Source organism: Pholis gunnellus (genome assembly GCF_910591455.1).
Source record: "Pholis gunnellus genome assembly, chromosome: 4".
Taxonomy (NCBI): domain Eukaryota; kingdom Metazoa; phylum Chordata; class Actinopteri; order Perciformes; family Pholidae; genus Pholis; species Pholis gunnellus.
The window spans coordinates 16,246,815-16,264,200 of record NC_136530.1 but is presented as its reverse complement, the minus strand read 5'-3'; the positions used below and the strand labels follow the sequence as shown (position 1 = coordinate 16,264,200).

Sequence of the window (17,386 nt, the reverse complement as noted above, 5' to 3'; positions counted from 1 at the left end):
TATTATTGGACATTCTCATTTACTGCTTTATGAAAAACAGTTCTTCAAGTTCCGACCCCTGAATTCAACCTCAGCTGTAAGTTATTGAGATATTAGTGGACAAATAGACTTTTAATCATGCACAATATCCATCAATTTGTCATAAATCTCGACTCAACCAATGTTGCATTCATAGTAGCTAGGAATTTTGAGACTTTCAAATCAAAGTATTAACTATGAACAAAAAACGATTAAAGTCACAGGTGATGTAACCTTACATTTTAGATTACCATATAACACTTAAACGATCCTCTATAGCTACAGTAACAACTCGTTTGATAAAAGGTTCCAGCCTACGCTATGCTGCGATGCCTTGATTTAAGAACAATCTTGTCTTTCTCTAGATGTTACCGAATGCCTCATGTCTCTGGCTTGTGCGCGTCATCGGGCAGAGCCCAATGAAAACGCGCAACGACTCCTTGACGGATGACGTACCAGGAAATGTATATAGCTTCCAAAAGCAACCGACTTTTTAGCTTGTATTTCTCCTCTTTTAGCTAATTTTACCGGTCGAAGTCATGCAAACGTGGAGTCTCGTGTCAATTTGTGTGTTGCTCGGCGTTGTTGTGAGATGGGGCGTTTCCTTAAATTCATATTCAGGTAGGAAGAGTGTGGAGTTTAACGTTAACATACTGCACCATTCAGAGAAGTCACAACAGTCTTCTTTGCCACACCACTGTTTATTTCAGTGTAGCTCATTTCATTTGTCATAGAATACTGCCAGAAAGTTGTTTTTCACCTATCATAGTGTTGCTGTTAGCGGTTAGCATCTACATGGCTGGCCAGTCAGTCGTGTTTGTGTGTGTGTGTGTGTGTGTGTGTGTGTGTGTGTGTGTATGTATGTGTGTGTGTGTGTGTGTGTGTGTGTGTATGTGTGTGTGGTTAAGCGCTGTCAATCATTGGTGTAGTTTCCCATTCATCAGACTGAATGATTTCTCTCCAGGGGCGGGGAAACCTCCCATGTTTGGCGACTATGAAGCTCAAAGGCACTGGCAAGAAGTGACCTACAACCTCCCTCTCCAGGAATGGTCAGTCTGAAGTTTGTTTACTCAGTGGAGCAAGTTTGAGAAAACCGAGCTCGTTCAGCCACCTGGAAAGAGTATGAGCTCTTTTTGACACTTTGACAGTGACTGGAAATAATTGTAATGATGGGACTGAAAACACACTCATGTAAATCTGCTGTGGGATAACGAAAAGATCCCCAAAAAACACCCAAAAAGTAACAAAATTAAAGCTGAAACTGCATGTATATAACAGTAAAGTGTGCACCATGCACCATAACAACATTAAAGGGATCAATAACCTTACATCAATGGCTGCACCCTCCATTGTCCTCCCTCCTATTTGTCTGACACTTCCACAGTTTCAGATATAAATAAACATGTTTTTATACTCATTCAGGTACTTCAACAATACTGAGAATGACTTGAACTACTGGGGTCTTGACTACCCGCCTCTGACTGCCTACCACAGTCTGATCTGTGCATACGTGTAAGTCATTTTTGTTATTTAGAGAGTATGTAATAAAGGACATCTCTGCTGCAGTGCATGAATGTTAAAAGAGTTTCCATATGATGTTAGTTTCTACTTCTGTATTCTATTCTACTGTCTATACAAAAGCTTGCATGTAATTTTAGGCTTTATTTTTTAGGATGCTATAATTTCTATACTATGAGTTTGTTATACTATACCTATATATTCCTGCAGAGCCAAGTGGATAAACCCTGAATGGGTGGAGCTTCACAAATCCAGAGGTTATGAAAGTCCAACGCACAAGTTATTCATGAGAGCTACAGGTACAGTAACCAGGATCTACCTCAACCTAAAGACTAATTTACTTACTTCAGGGTTCCTATGCAGCATGGAAGGGGATGGAATTAGATTTTTAGTCATTTCCAGGTCTGTATGAGTTTAGAAAAAAAAAAAAAAAAGAGTATGGAAAATGATTGGTGTGTACACATTATAGCCCCATATTCAGTTTTCTACAATATAAAAATCTGAATAAAAAAAAAAAAAAAGTATCACAAAAGCAGAGTGCTTTTCATGGCAGCGCGGCAGCCAGCGCAGCCAAAATGTTCACCACTGTGTGAGAAAGTACGGGCCAGAGTGTGCTTAATGACTGAGAAATGTAAGGCCAGAACGCACACTCCTCCGCGGAAAAATCTCCTGAAAGGTTTGGATTGTGAAATGGAAAATGTGTTGGAACCCTGTTACTTATAATATAATATGGTTCTTTGTTTTCTTTCAGTCCTGGTGGCAGATTTGATGATATTCATCCCAGCTGTGGTGTTATACTGTTTGTATCTGACCGATGGATCCTTTAAAAAGAAGGTAACACACTTGCCTAACATGACATCTAATTGTTTTTTCAGCTAAAGACCCAAACGAGCCACATTTTGCTCTTAGTGTGGGGAGCGCACCCTTATTAAAACGGATTACAGTGCTGCTCATCCAAATTGAGGAATTATAAAGTCATTATTGCAATAAAATATGATGCCATTACATTTTCCAGGAAGTTATGAATACATTTACAGTACAATCAATTAAGAGGGATCTTTGTCAAATTGTTTGATTGTGTCTTAAATGATCAAACAGTTATTACAAGATTGGTAACTACAACAGACATATACCAGCTTTGTCTGTAAACAGGCAGCACTCGAACAGTATCCCAGCATGCATTGCCTTTTGTTGAGTGCACAGTGGGACAGGCACTTTGAATAACAGAACAGCTTACTTTATTTTGATTTGTCACGCAATAAAGTCTGCACATGTTATCAGATGATTCAAACTTGTGAAACATAACATTTAATGCATCATCGTATAGTTTTAACTGGACTGCAGTTAGATTTTAGTTACGTTTACCTTCTAACAGCTAATAAATGCTCTTTTTCTCCAGGTGTCCACTGTGTTCTGCTTCCTTCTTTACCCCGGCCTAATTCTCATTGACTACGGACATTTCCAGTATCCTTTATGTACAAGTTCGTTAATACCATTCATTCAGTGTAATATGAGATATCATTATTATTTGCTTTGATGACTTCCTGTGAAATATTGACCTTCAAAGTTGAAAAGCTTGGCTTTAAAATCCTAGTAGTAGTAGTAGTAGTAGTAGTAGTAATTTTCTCATTGTTTTGTAGCTCTTTATGTTGTATTGATTGACAATGTAATATGTTTTTTTAATGATTCAAAATATTTCGAGCAACTTGAAAACTGGAATTGTATTATTTTAGATGTGTACCACCAAATGAGTGTCTTCTGAATGGCAATATAAAGCTAATATTTGGACATTTTGCCCCACAGCTACATTAGACAAGATTGCTTACAACTTAAATTATATTGAAAAACAATATGATATCCATATTATATCTTATGTTATAAGATATTAAATGTGCTGTTTTCTTTCATAGAATCACTCCTTTATTTGAGATTAAATGGAAAGAAATATATATTGGGGTACAATTTATTTTGGGGTATAGATATATTATTTCATGTCTGCAGTGTCCTGTCATATCATGATCCAATTATAAAACAATTAGAAAAAGATACAAACGCAACAATAAAAGAGTTGATGAGTAAACTGAGCAACTGAACTGACCCAGGATCAGCTGCTGCACACTGAGCTGTTTCCTTCCACTTGTCCCGTTTACCACAACACTGACCTTAACCCAATCAGGTACAATGGAGTGAGTCTGGGCTTTGCCCTGTGGGGGGCTCTGGGTCTGGGTCTGGGCTGGGATGCGTTGGGCTCCGTGGCCTTTTGTCTGGCTCTCAACTACAAACAGATGGAGCTATACCACGCTCTGCCCTTCTTCTGCTACCTGCTGGGGAAGAGTGTCAAACTGGGCCTGATGGGGCGAGGGTGAGTCTGTTTGTTTGTGTCTTGTGTTTTATCATTCACTGCTATCACTTGAAGTGGCAGAAACTGCATGTTTCAACCACGTCTCTTTGACTTTTACCTTTTTTTTGTTGTCTCGCTGCCAACTGGTTTTCGCACCCTCTTGATTGTGATTGTTATCATGAAATCAGCATTGTCTTTTTCTTTTTAGATTATATAAGATGCTCCACAATCTTTCCATGTGCGCTTGTAACTGCAGAAGTAAAAGTTCAAGCCACAGTTCACTGACAATAAAGTGTGACCGAAGAATGAATCATGTGAGAACTGCCAGGAAAGAAACAAGGAGGAGTGCAGCAAAACGGATTTGTCATTTTCATCTACTGCCTTCTTGAAAGAAGAGAAAGTAGAATACAGTCAAACGTCAATGTATAAAATACTCAATTAGTTAAGATCACCACTTATGTCTCAATAAAGCAACCGCTAGTATAGAGGGTTATTTTTGTGTCTTGAGAAGGTGTAATTATTCAACTATGTCATTGTTTCCTTATCTTGTTTTTGTCACTCCGCAAGTGCGAGGTGAGTGCTCAGAGCAGATACGTAATGTCCGTCTATAAGCGAGCCGTGTCCTCAGGAGAGCCGCAGAATGACTGAGGTAATCAGATTGGATGCTGTTACCAGTGTGTCCAGGGTCTGTTTATCTAGTAACAATGTACCAAGGGCATTTAGTAGCAAATGGAGAGCGGGATTAGAAGGGCCGGGGAGAGATATGTCCAGATGACGCTCCCGCCATGCCCAAACTTCTCAGCTATGCTGCGTGTGCAACTTAACCAGCAGCTTCACAGTTACAGCTGACGAGATAGCCTGACCCACACTGAAGACTTTCAGCTGATGCGTGGCTTTCACTGCATTCCTCAGCACGAGGGTCAAGTCCCAAATTTAGGACTTGCAGACAGAAATGTAGACATTTCTTTTTTAAGTATACGAAGATAAACTCAATGGCTCATGTCAATGTTTGTATTTTTTATTACATTGACGTATTTATTTCTTCATTATAGATGGCATATCTGTACCTCCTGCACTTTGTGACCCTCTTCATGTAGGCTCTTCCTGTTGGTGAGAATTGCTTCGGCGGTGTTGGTGACTTTTGCCCTCTGCTGGCTGCCCTTCCTGTCTGACCCCGGTCACGCCATGCAGGTGGTCAGGAGGATCTTTCCCGTGGCTCGCGGCCTGTTTGAGGTACAGTAGAGTTTCTGGAATGAAAGGTCGGCCTGAGATCCACGTCTGAGAAGCTCGATCTTTTCTTTGAGACTCTTAGTCTTATCCATGCAAGCATGTAAGAATAGCTACTCACAATCCCCATGTGTCATTTAAAGAAACAAGAGGAAGAAGATAATATCTCCTGATAGATCAGTACAACTCTATATATAGGCTACCTGATAGTATGGCTCGGAGATCAGATGATTCATACGGGTCACATGCAAATTTACTGTGTCAGTTTTCGTTGAAGCCTTACTTGCCCTTGAGGTGGTGCAGATGTTTAACCTCCTCTTCATCGTATGCATAACAATGTGTATCCCAGGGAAATGTAAGATAATCATGAATAAATGGGACTGTAGTTATAGTAATCAAATGTCCTAAGATTCCAAAATACCATCAAAAGCATAAAAAAGTCAGTAAACATGTGGGGTTTTTGTTTGGCTTCCAAGATAGAATATATGTGCTCCCATCTTTTGTTATTTGTGAGCCAACAGAGATGCTCCTACTGTATGAGTGGGTTTAACCTAGAGCCTGGTGCTGTGTTGCTATCAATAACTATATGTGCTTGATGTTGGGTTGTGGCTGCTCTTTAGGCATACAAGACTGCAGGACATTTGCTAACTAAATACAATGCACAGAAGTCAGTGCTTTTATTCATACATCGAAGTAAGCGACACATAAATGATTAGAGGGGGAGGAGGGTCCAAAAAGGTCAAGGGTTGTGTTTTTCTTTTCCCCTCCTGGAGAGCAGATGAGTTTCTTTTACTTTCACTCACTCTGTGGTTGTAATAACGGTTTGTTTATCAACTCTTTTATTTGTAAATGGCTGTATTGGAACCATTTGGTTATGTTTTCCATAAATATATTATTTGGAGATATTGGGTTTAGGCTATTACATGTTTGTTTTGAAAGACAAAATGACCAGTGCTAGAGATTTAGCCCCCCCCCTTTCATTCCCAATCAGTTCACACAGTCCTTTAGAGCTTACTTTCAGCTCTGGTCTCCTGATATGACCGTGTCTCACAATTTTTGAACTTTCAATCAATCAGTTTGTGATGAATTGGCTCCTTTTGATATCAGTGTATTGCTTAAGTAACAGTGTGAATTAAATGCCTGTGAGGTGGTATCTACGGGCTTCAAGTCAACATAATATCTGTTGAAAGGTGGTGTTGTTTCAAGACGTAACACAGTGATCATTCTAAATTGTAACCCTGTTAAAGAGAGAAAGGCTGTTTGATATTATGGGATGTCTGTTTTCTAGGAAGTGACATTTCTCTAAGAAGTTGTAGTCCTTTTTTAAATTTGAACAGTTTACAGCACAGGGCTTTGACCAGTGAATGAAAGTCAAACACAACCAGTGTGGCACTCCTCGTGCCGTACACACGGCTCCATTTACTCTCAGCGCGCTGAACTCCCTCCACCCGGCACTGCTTAGCCGGTGGGAAATGGATACCCTGCAGGATCAAAGAAAACAGAGGAATAAAATGGTGAAAGGTCAGGAGATCAGTTTCACTCTATCTCTGGGAGGTGTTGGGGGGTTCGAGACGTACAGTAGGAGGATATAGATAAATCTAAATAATTTATGGCCTGGCTGTTTTCAGCACTTCATAGCAGAGCCATGTTCTAGCCTTATGGACTGAAGAGTGGGGCAAACGCTACATTTTAATAGCGTATCGGAGCACGTCCGACAACTGTTGCCCGATGCCGACTTTATCTTTGGAAAGCATATAAGTATGATAGACTGCTTCAGAGCACGCACACGTATGCTGTGGTCAATCAGTCGTTGCCTCTTAGAGAAAGGGAATATGATATTAATTCAAAAAAAGAAAGCGATTGTGAACAGCGAAAGACTTCAGCTGGCCGTGTTAAGAGCTGTCATGGCAGGAGCGGTGGTAAAGTAACGGTGTGTATTTCTGTGCTTGCATGTGTGACTGACAGCTCAGAGGCCAAAGTTTGCAGCTCTCATTTCTGAAAGCCCGTATCCCTCCTCTTGTCCCGGGTCCCCGAGGTGGCACCCACCGCAAGGTGTCACGGATGTGAGAAGTAATTGAAAATTCTACCAGGGGAGCAGATGGCAGCATGCGCTGTGGCAGTATTTGTTCAACGAAATGATGCAAACATAATACACAGGGTGTGAGAGACACTATACTCCCCTGTGACGACAGCACGAGAGGCTGCCGAGTCGAGTCGTCCCGGACTAATTGTGAAATTGTGCACGTAAGCAGAAGCTTTGGACAAGGGGTGAGGTGGGGAAGAGGTGGGCTGCTGACTGCTGGCTGTGGCTGCTTCAGGGCGGGAGCAGTTGTAAGTTTACCCACTGAGCTGCATTCTGGCGTCTCACGTTGCTGCCTGCTCACAAAAAATGGCACCAAATGCTTCTCCCTGTGAAATTCCAGGCCAGCTTATAGGTGAAGGAGCCGCACTGCTCCCCCCACCGTTCATGTGTTGCCCTCAGGCGGCGTTCAGGAACATTCCCGCGGCGGTTATTTGGAGCGGGGAGGCAAAGAGGAAAGAGACAGGGATGGGGCTGAGACAACACAACGCTGGACGGCCCAGTGCTGCTGACCGGGCGGCCTTCAGATCCACACAGCTGTGCTGTGAGCAGCTGTAGCACAGAGGAGGGAGGGAGGAGGCCAGAAATAGTTTCTCCTAGACAGGGCCTTGCACTCAAACCATTCACAGTAGAATCATAAAGCCGATCTACGCACGCCGTCTCTGTGACGTGTGATATCATGGTGAACAGTGGTGGTCTGGGCCTCCATATCATCTGATCCCTGCACAACTGCTGAAGCACTTAAATCAACTGAATCTCACAGCAACGCCCTCCTCATCTCTTATAAACCACAAGAAGGCTGTAACGTGTCTTCCATATTCAGATCTGATTTACAAACAAGATAGCAGAGCAAAAAAAGCCAAATCATCTCTGTATTCAGTTTCCCAAATGTGATGCTTTTCTGCTTTTCTTTGTTGTACATCTTTGTAGATTGAATCTGTAGGTTTGGACTATTGGTCAGACAAAACAAGTCATTTAGAGACTTCACTGTGGGAATAATTGGCTCATTTTTGATAAATAAAATTGTTAGTTGCAGCCCTTGTTTTCAGCAAATTACTGTAGTCAAATGGTTTAAAATACATGTAATAAATGAAATGACATAGAGGCTTGTCGAACATATTGACATGTATAGTATTTCCCGGTAGTGCTCTGTGGTTGGTTCCTGTCTGCTGGTTATGCAGAAACTACTCTGGTTTGACACTTGACCTTGGGTCGCCAAGTTTGCAAATAAGTCCCGTGCTCTATCTGACAGGGGAGTCAATTTATGACGGAGGGTTACGTACAAATGTCCCTCTGGAATGCTCCGGGGAATGTTTTTTTATTGCACTTTCAATGGGGAAATAATTATTTTCAGCAATGCCACTTATGTACTTTCTCTTCAAATGGAACGCAGAGTATTTTTTTTTTGTACACAGGCATCAAGACTTGAAAAAAATGTTTTGACATCATTTCTCATTTAACCAAGTGGCGTGTGTGTGTGTGTGTGTGTGTGTGTGTGTGTGTGTGTGTGTGTGTGTGTGTGTGTGTGTGTGTGTGTGTGTGTGTGTGTGTGTGTGTGTGTGTGTGTGTGTGTGTGTGTGTGTGTGTGCGCGCGCGCGCGCGCGCGCACGCGCGCGCGTGTGTGTGTGTGTGAGAACAGGATAAGGTGGCCAACACGTGGTGCTGCTTGAACATCCTGATAAAGATCAGATCCATTCTGTCCAATGACTCCCAGATGTACCTCAGGTAATCGATCTAACAGGGTTTAGAACGTTGTTCTCCATCTTTCCTCCTCTCTTTTGCTTTATGGTTTTGTGTCTATTCTTCCCCTGCCTCTTGTTTTTGCTCCTTTTTAATTTTCTGGGAAAGCAGTGGTCGCCCAAGGGAATGAAAACCGTGATCCAGCCGGGTGCAAATTAAATCATTCCTTAACAAAACATCTTGTGAGGAACTTCTGAACATGAAGTCACAGCTGCCTTTGAAATGTGGTGACAAGAGGAGATAGAAACATGTTTTTTAAACATATATAGAAGCAGAGTAAATCAACCTGATTTCCTTTAAAATAAATGTTTATGGATTATGTGCTTTATCAGATGATAAAGAGACAAATTAACCATACTATCGGGGGAGACGACGTTGTAAACACTGACCGTCACGACAGTCAACTGGATTTTCTCTGCCCACTACCCCTCAGAGCCTCCCATGAAGTGTTCGGATAAGTTATTTTGCCTAAAAGCTGAGAGCCTGTCCGCTCCTGATGAGAAAACAGTTGTGTCATGGTGGAGCCTGCTTAAATAACCCGACACGCTAAATTTAGGAGTCCTATGTTCGCAGCATGGACACGTTTCTTCCAGACTGCTAAGTCCGGGGATCAAGTTGGACTTCTTTGACTGTAGCGCATTTCAAACAAATGAAAAACACTCTTGTCTTTTTGGCACGGGGAGCGGATTGGCTAAATGCTCTGGTGTGAGCATACTGTGTACATAGAATGAATCAGCTGTGAAAAGTGATCCATGTCCTTCCGGACCACAAAACCCTGCCCTAAACATAACACACACACACACATAACACACTCGCTGTCATACCCACTAAATACCCACTTACTGGTCCCGCACTGCTATCTATGGACCGCTATCACTATCTCTGTCAATCTACAACGATCATTATCTCTGTCCATCTGTCTGTGTCGTAGTACGAACACATTGTTGCCCTCACGCCTTGAACTAACTCGCTGCTCCACCTCTCAGCACATTCACATTCACACTGACACATAGTCACTCTCTTCCGGTGCCTCCACCCCCAGCAGGTGACAATTGAAGGGTTAAACTAAGGCCTGTAACCCTCAGAAGGGGCCAGTATTTGGTCATTTCCCACATAGCAGAGGTCTTAGTTTGCGGAGCAGGCGGTGTCTAAAAAACCCCCCAAAACACAGCAAGATGAATCCATTGGATCCATGATGGATTTTGGTTTGACCTTTTGTTTTGCCTGTTACATCAAAGTCAGATTATCTAGTGCCACTGACTGAAAAGGAATGTTATGTTTTGTCATTACTTGACCTGTCTTCTGCTTTATCATTCTTTTTCCTGCTGCAGTATCTTCATCTCTCACTGAGGATTTCTATGCATTTAAGTATGCTGATGTGAGATGACCTTAATTCTTGTTTTGCGTTGTTTTTCAGCTTGGCCTGCACTCTCCTGGCAGTCCTACCATCCAGCCTCAGACTATTGACGAAGCCCACCTTCTGGCAGTTTAAACTGGCCTTGGTTAGTAGCATCTAACTGATGTCAAAGCATTTCTTTTCACCAATCACTCAAATATCTGTAATTCAATCATTTTAATCTGAGAACTTTCTGCATTTCATGTCTAAAATAATCTAAAATAAGTACAATGTGAACATTATTGATGCGTCCATTCATACATCATCATTTTGCCTTCCCTGCCTTTATTAAAAAGTATGTTATCCAGTATTATTGTTCAACAGTGGTTGTTCTCACTTTTAGGCAAACTCATCTCTGGCGTTTTTCCTCTTCTCCTATCAAGTCCACGAGAAGTCCATCCTCTTGGTTGCCTTGTAAGTACAGAGGTAATACTTCTCAGGTTTTTCTTCTCACTTGGTGAATTCTCGACATTAGTGATGTGACATCAAAGTCACTTTTTATATCTTGTAGCGATACCTCAAATATTCACGAGTATAGATTTAATTACTGCTCACAAAGGAGCCATTTGCCCGTTCCCCCACTTCAGATCGCAGTTTATGTCCTGCAGATTGTTAATGAGTTGAATATGTGCGCGCTCTGTGAAAGTGACATCATCCTCCTGCTGTGCTCCTCTCTCTGCAGGGGAACAATCTATTTAAGTACAGACTTGCTAACTGACGGCTTATTCACCTCCGTCATCATACTCTGTGCCACACAGACACACAAGTAGCCCTGCCAGCTTCCATTGTCGTGATAGGACTAAATGCAGGACTTGCAAATGTCAGCATGAAATGAAGCCTAAAATGTGATTCATTACCATTCACCTCCATATATGTATATGGAGGTGTAGGTACAAAGTGAAGCCTGGCAAAGATCTGACAGCGCGGGAATGGTTCCTAGATCTGGGCTCTTCTATTAATCTAGATTAGGGTAGATTGTTGCTTTATTAACTATTGAGTTATATCTCCCACCTGTCCGCCTCAATCAATCAGTAATGCACGTACAGGGATTAGGAAAGAATGGCAGGCAGCAGCTCTGGGCATTGTTTGCGCAGGATCAATTATTGGGCTGTAACAGGATCGCCAAAGAGCACTGGCTCTGTAATTATGGGCTCGGGGACCGGTGGAAAGTGGCCCCCTCGGAGCAGTGTACAGCTAGCGCTGGCTAGCAATGACGCAGGCAGCCAGGTTCAACTCACAGGCCTTCACTAAACCGAACGTGCTGTGAAGTCATCATCTGAGCTTCTTGGAAAAACATTTTCACGTCTTCAATGATGAATTTGAATACTTGGATTTGTATGTATACATGCCGTGGCAGTTCCAGTAAAAAGCATATAAGGATGTAAGATAATGTAAAAAAAAAAAACACTTGACTGCCTTGTGAGAGACTGCCAATAATTGATTGATGTGGGTGTCCTATCGGGTCAGTTGCTTTAATATTATACACACATGATATCAGTTCACATCCAGCTGCGACCTAACATCACTCCCTGTCTTAATGCCAAATGCTATTCAATGGTGCTTACTGCAGAGTGTGTTTAACAGTGGGTATGTCCAACTTTGATGTTTTCAAGGCCCGTCTGCCTCCTGATGAGTGACCTCCCCCTGATGGTTATTTGGTTCCTGCAGGCTTCTACATTCAGGTGAGACTGTAACTAAACACAGGTAGAAGATGGATACAGGCCTGGGTCTTATTCTTTATATCAGAGGGAATCTACTGTTGCTTTTCAGTGCATAAGCTAAATTCTTTTTGGGGGTTGGGATCCATGCTCATGAGTTAGCTTAGCATTAAGACTGGAAGAAGGGGGAAACCACAAAATCTGCCAATTAATCAGTTATTAATAAATGATATTCTATTGTTTAATCTGTCCAAAATCTAAAGTGTAAATAAGGCATGGTATGGTTGTATGCTTGGGCACAGTGACTTCCTGATAAACAATCAGACGCGAATAAGCTTTTTCCCAAAATGTTAAACTATTCCTTTAATAATGGTCCATGCAACCATCAGTAGCTTTGCACTAACCTTTGCTGAATTATTTCAGTTATCTTTTGCTATTAGTGAAGACAAAAAAAATGCAGAAAGATTGAAAGATACTGACCTGTGTGATGTCCTGGGAGCTAAGTTGACGTGCACCACATAACTGCAGCGCTTGAATGCAGCACCCCTCTTTATTTCTCACCACTGTCCACTTTTAAATGAGACACTCAAGAGATAAAAGGATCATGGATGTGGGTTGAGCTGAGGACCATGAATGGAAAAGACAAGTAGTGCTGCAAATGCTCTGTCTGACTTTCACCAGCTGTTGTTAAATTCTTCCGGCAGCACTAATTGTTGTGCGTGTGGTTTAGTATAAGGATATCTGGGGATTACACGGCATAGTCTGCATGCCTGTTGTCTAAGTGTGTGTTGTGTAGGCACAGGAGGTCCTTCTGTAGCTGCTTCTCAGTACAGTCTGACTCGGACTTTCACATTATCTGCATCCTCTACAGACTCCACTTAAAGAAATACATCTTTTGTTCGCCCCAATTGGCTGAATGGATGCTCAACCATAGCAATTTTAAGGGGACAGAATGCAGCCAGTCTGTTTTTAAATTGACAAAGTATGTATTTCCAGATTGTTAAACATTTATCTGCTGAATGGAGTTTTTTGTTTTTTTTGTTGCAGTAAAAATCTGAATGAGTCGTTTCTTTGTGAGCGGATGGGTTTTTACAAGCTGGGGTGATGTGCGATTTACTAAGAGTCAACTGTTGTTCTTGTCCGTGCCCCTCTGCTAAGATAAACTAAGATAATCTTGGCATGAATGTCAGAGCCTTCTCTCCTCAGGGGACGGACTGCTTGTGCAGGCCATGCTGGTTAGAAGCTATGTGGTTTACTGTTGCCCTTTCCTCAGCAAACATGATACTTAACATAAGAACATACTGCTGGACATATATGAATTAAATATATTTGCATAATCTGTTGTGTGTGTGTGTGTGTGTGTGTGCATATCACAGCTCCAGCTACACATTCCCTGCTTACTCAGTTCAGAGTCATTGGTCTAACATTGACATCTGCAAAAAGGCCTCATTTCTAAACATGAAATGCACTATTTGTTCTTGTTCTTGTCCCTCTGTGCAGCATGCTGCCTCTGTTTCTGAAGGACGGTCTGCTGGTGCCCTACGTTGTGACCTCGCTGGCCTTCCTCTTCTTCAGCATCTATCTACTGTCTCCACTGGAGCACTGTTCAGAGGATGAGTTGAGACTGGGAGCCTACCGCAAGCTGCTCTTCTGCCTGCCCGGACTGGACCTGGCCCGGATTGTAAGATGGAAGGTCAGTGTGTGGTCCGAGCCATCTGTATGTAGTCATTTTTAATGGCGTTGAAGCAATGGATATGTGTAACCTGCATATCTACAAAACATTCTCCTTCAGTTTGTTTTCAGATCTACCCTGGTTTTGATCTGTCGATGCCTTTTGACCAGCAAATCTTCAACTTTGTCTTTGCTATTATAATAAGTTATAATGCATGAAGAGACATACACTGCTGCCTGTATCTGACTCATAGGCCCCCCAAAAAAGCACAATTTTCACCAAAGACTGTGTCCCCAGTCTTGTTAAAGTCAAAACAATATTGTCCTCTCGGGGGGGCAATATTAACTAAGCACACATGTGATTTCGTGGTATATATCGGGTATTTTTTGTAGGTCAAGCTGCAGAGGTTGCGGTCTGCAATCCCAAGGATTTGTACAGTAGGCAGTAATTTATGTCATTGTGGTTGCAGCTCTAATTGGCTGCCAATAAAATAAAGGTCATGCAGATTACTTAATACCTATTAACACAGATAGGGGAGGCAGTATTGTAGGTCATCATCTTTTTCTTTTCCAACAACGTAAGCAGCACATAGGAGTCATTTTAAAGCCACTATGCACATAATATCGATTTGATTACAGCATCTTTTAAATTATTCTAATGCCATGAGGTTTTGTTTTTAGAGACCATCCCAGTAAAAAAAATGGTGTAATCTATGTCTTCAGCCCATTAGTCTCATTGTTAGTAGGTCAGCTGGCATTCGTTTCCCTCTACCACAGTGTCTTTTCTGACATTACCACTAGAAGTCGCCAGAATCACAAATGTTCTAACCTACACACATTCACAGACACACACACACACACACACACACACACACACACACATGGGCTTTCAGTTTAAAGCATGGTTTCCTTTTGCTTCTGGCCCGGGCTTAGTGAACAAAGTGTAGATATTGCTGCTTGGTTCAGTTAATAGTTCCTCTCTGCTCTTGTACGTGGGTGAAGGAGGATGCACAGCTGATGCATTTGTAATAAGACGGGGGCTGAATTTAAGATCCCAGGTGGCCTGTACTTTGAAAGAGGCACAAGACCTAAATTGCAATCGTGTGAGGAGATCTACCCAACTGTATAAATAAATATCATGTGCCGCTGTAAGTTGTGTAAGCTGTCCGGGGATGAAAGCTGCTGCCAGGCGAAGAATTATTTATCACTTATTTAAGTTTCCACAGCGTCTGAAGTGGCTGCACCGCCAGCCCCTTAGCGACAGGGGCTCCGGTAGGGTGTCAGAGATTAAGAGAAAGTGTCTTTTTATAGCGCGCGTCATTAACACAGGTTTGCCTAGATATATTTATTTACACAAGCAGCGTAAATAGCGAGCCCCGATGCCGACGATAAGGTTTCATGGGTTTAGGGTGGCAGGGCGGGTGTGGACCCGAGGTGTTTCCTGCATCTTACTTGCCAACTTATCTCGAGCTCATAAAGCCCAAATAGACACGTGAATGAGCTCACCGGCAGTTCTCTTTGCAACTCTGTAAAAAAGTAGTTTTGTCGGCCTTAATTCAAATCTGCTATTCGGCGGTATGATACTTTATAGCAACTCTCAAATGGACAATTTGATGTAAGTCATCCAGGGATAAATAGGCAATGTCATTTGAGAGCTCTGTCATTATAATTGCACTTAAAATTGAAGGGAAAGCTAATAGTTTGTTCTTAGCCTAAGGCGACCGGTCATTTTCATTGTTTTTTACGAGGAACAGTTTCTGGTTTGGAATATTAATTCAGTCATCACAAAATAAGCGATTCTGCAAAGAGTTGTCTACGTTAAAGGGGAATCTCTGCAATGTACAGAGGCTGAGATATCCTAAATGTTAGTCCCTAAAGGTCAAACTTAAAGAATGCTGTTTGCTTGACATAATGCAACTTGTATTACCTCCACATCTTTTAAAATCATATATATATATATATATGTATATATATATATAAGTCAACATCTTTTTTGTCAAGCTAATGTTTAGTCTCTCTAAAGTAGCACCTGACCACAGCTATTTCCCCTCATTCCGGGTTTGTGAAGTCTTTGACTGTTTCATTATGAACTCGCACTATCTGATCTCGAGTCCCTGTGCTCATTTGAATCGGTTGATAACCACTCCGTCCATCTGTGTTACAGTTCTACATCAGCGTCGCGGCCATGGCTGGTCTGAGCGTCGTGACTGTCGCTCTGGTTCCTCCACCACATCTACCCGACTTGTTTCCTGTGTTGGTGTCTTCTACTGCTTTCGCGCACTTCTTGGGAACATTTATATATTTCAATATTGTCCAGTTCAGCGAGCCACCTAGCAGAAAGAGCCAGAAGAAGAACAACTGATGGAGTCAGTGATATGCACAGCACATGTTTTTTTTGGCTCATGTTGCTTTAGGGAAGCCAGTGTTACACCGCGGGTTACGTCTGCTCTTAATGTGCATAAAGGCTTTCACTCGGGCCATTGTATCCCCAATGCAAATAATCAAAAGGATTTTCAAGAACAAACGACAGATGTTTGATGGTTCTGAGATTGATCTGTTTGCTCTTCCTGCATTATAGTAAATTGAACATCTTTGGTTTTAGGCTGTTGCTCAAAACGAGATTTTTTTTTACATCACCTTTTGCTCCCAGAAATTAAAATTGACATTTTTACTGACCAAATGATTATTGACCAAATGTTTAGCCAAGAAGATAATCTGCAGATTAATCGTTAAGGAAAATAATCATTAGATACAGCCCTACATAAATGCTTCTTAAAGGGATATTGTGCCCCGAAAAATCACTAGTGTGCAGAATGGCATCTCCGAGGACATAAAAAAACGAACAGATGGACCAAATAAATTCAGGAAATCAGTCTCCTCTTTTACCATATCTAAATTGGAATTTTTGCTTGGATCAATGAAACTTAACTCTTCAAACCACAGTATTGCTGGCTAATCAAACAATCACAAGTAGACAAGCGGTGTGCAGCCTTCACATAGATAGCTCTGTGTCTGTATGCTAAAGCTACAGGGGGCGGCCACAATAATAACAACACCTGTTGAAAGGTTTAGTTATGGTTAAGACCACGAGGAGAGGTGTTGATTACATTTTGTGGTTACTTTTAAAGCCATAGATTGTGTTAGTGCTAGACTTAATGATATTGTAGGGTGTTCCTGTTATTTTGTCCACCCTCAGTACCTACTCTTTGTGTTGTGTGATTAAAACGCATACCGGATGGGACTGGTCCCAGGTCTAGCGTTAACTGTTGATCATAATTCATGAGAACTTTTTTTTTTTACGGTTTTCTACTGTATATATTTTTTAATCCAGCATTGAAGTTCTTTTGTACAAACCTCGTTTTTGTGAAAATAAATAAAAATCCTCAATGACTTGAAAGTGAACACCAGTTTAATTGCCACATTGTTAAAATGATTTAATTTTGAGCAGCTTCATATAAACTGTCTACATTTACCAAGTAGTCCGCTAAATCACCCCTAACAGTCTGGCAGAGACAGAGCCAATAATTGGACAGAAATTATATCTTTCAAAGCTTTTACTCAACATCATTAAATATTCATTACAAGTCCTAGATACTACAAGGGCCCTGCACAAAAGACCTGTTCATTTAAAACAAAACCAGCGACGGGACAGGCCTTAAAAAGAGATGATGGAAGGTGACATATCTGAACATAATGCTATAAAGTTGAAATACCACAGAAAAAAAGGTACAAGCAAT

At 41.6% G+C, this 17,386-nt stretch overlaps 1 protein-coding gene across 1 annotated transcript; it reads left to right on the top strand.

The window, feature by feature from the left end:
- Window positions 1–499: 499 nt before the first annotated feature.
- On the top strand, window positions 500–17,111 carry alg6 (ALG6 alpha-1,3-glucosyltransferase). Its single transcript, XM_079158525.1, has 14 exons — window positions 500–639; window positions 983–1,067; window positions 1,441–1,530; window positions 1,747–1,835; window positions 2,288–2,370; window positions 2,936–3,000; window positions 3,713–3,898; window positions 4,975–5,110; window positions 8,824–8,909; window positions 10,342–10,426; window positions 10,664–10,734; window positions 11,934–12,002; window positions 13,479–13,671; window positions 15,814–17,111. Exons 1-14 carry the CDS (start codon window positions 558–560, stop codon window positions 16,009–16,011), a joined length of 1,518 nt encoding a protein of 505 aa, XP_079014651.1. The 5' UTR covers window positions 500–557; the 3' UTR covers window positions 16,012–17,111.
- Window positions 17,112–17,386: the final 275 nt, after the last annotated feature.

Coding starts and splice junctions, on each gene's coding strand:
- alg6 (XM_079158525.1), top strand. CDS start 558: ATGCAAACGTGGAGTCTCGTGTCAATTTGTGTGTTGCTCGGCGTTGTT. Junction 5,111..8,823: donor TGGCTCGCGGCCTGTTTGAG/GTACAGTAGAGT, acceptor GTGTGAGAACAG/GATAAGGTGGCCAACACGTG. Junction 13,672..15,813: donor CCCGGATTGTAAGATGGAAG/GTCAGTGTGTGG, acceptor TCTGTGTTACAG/TTCTACATCAGCGTCGCGGC.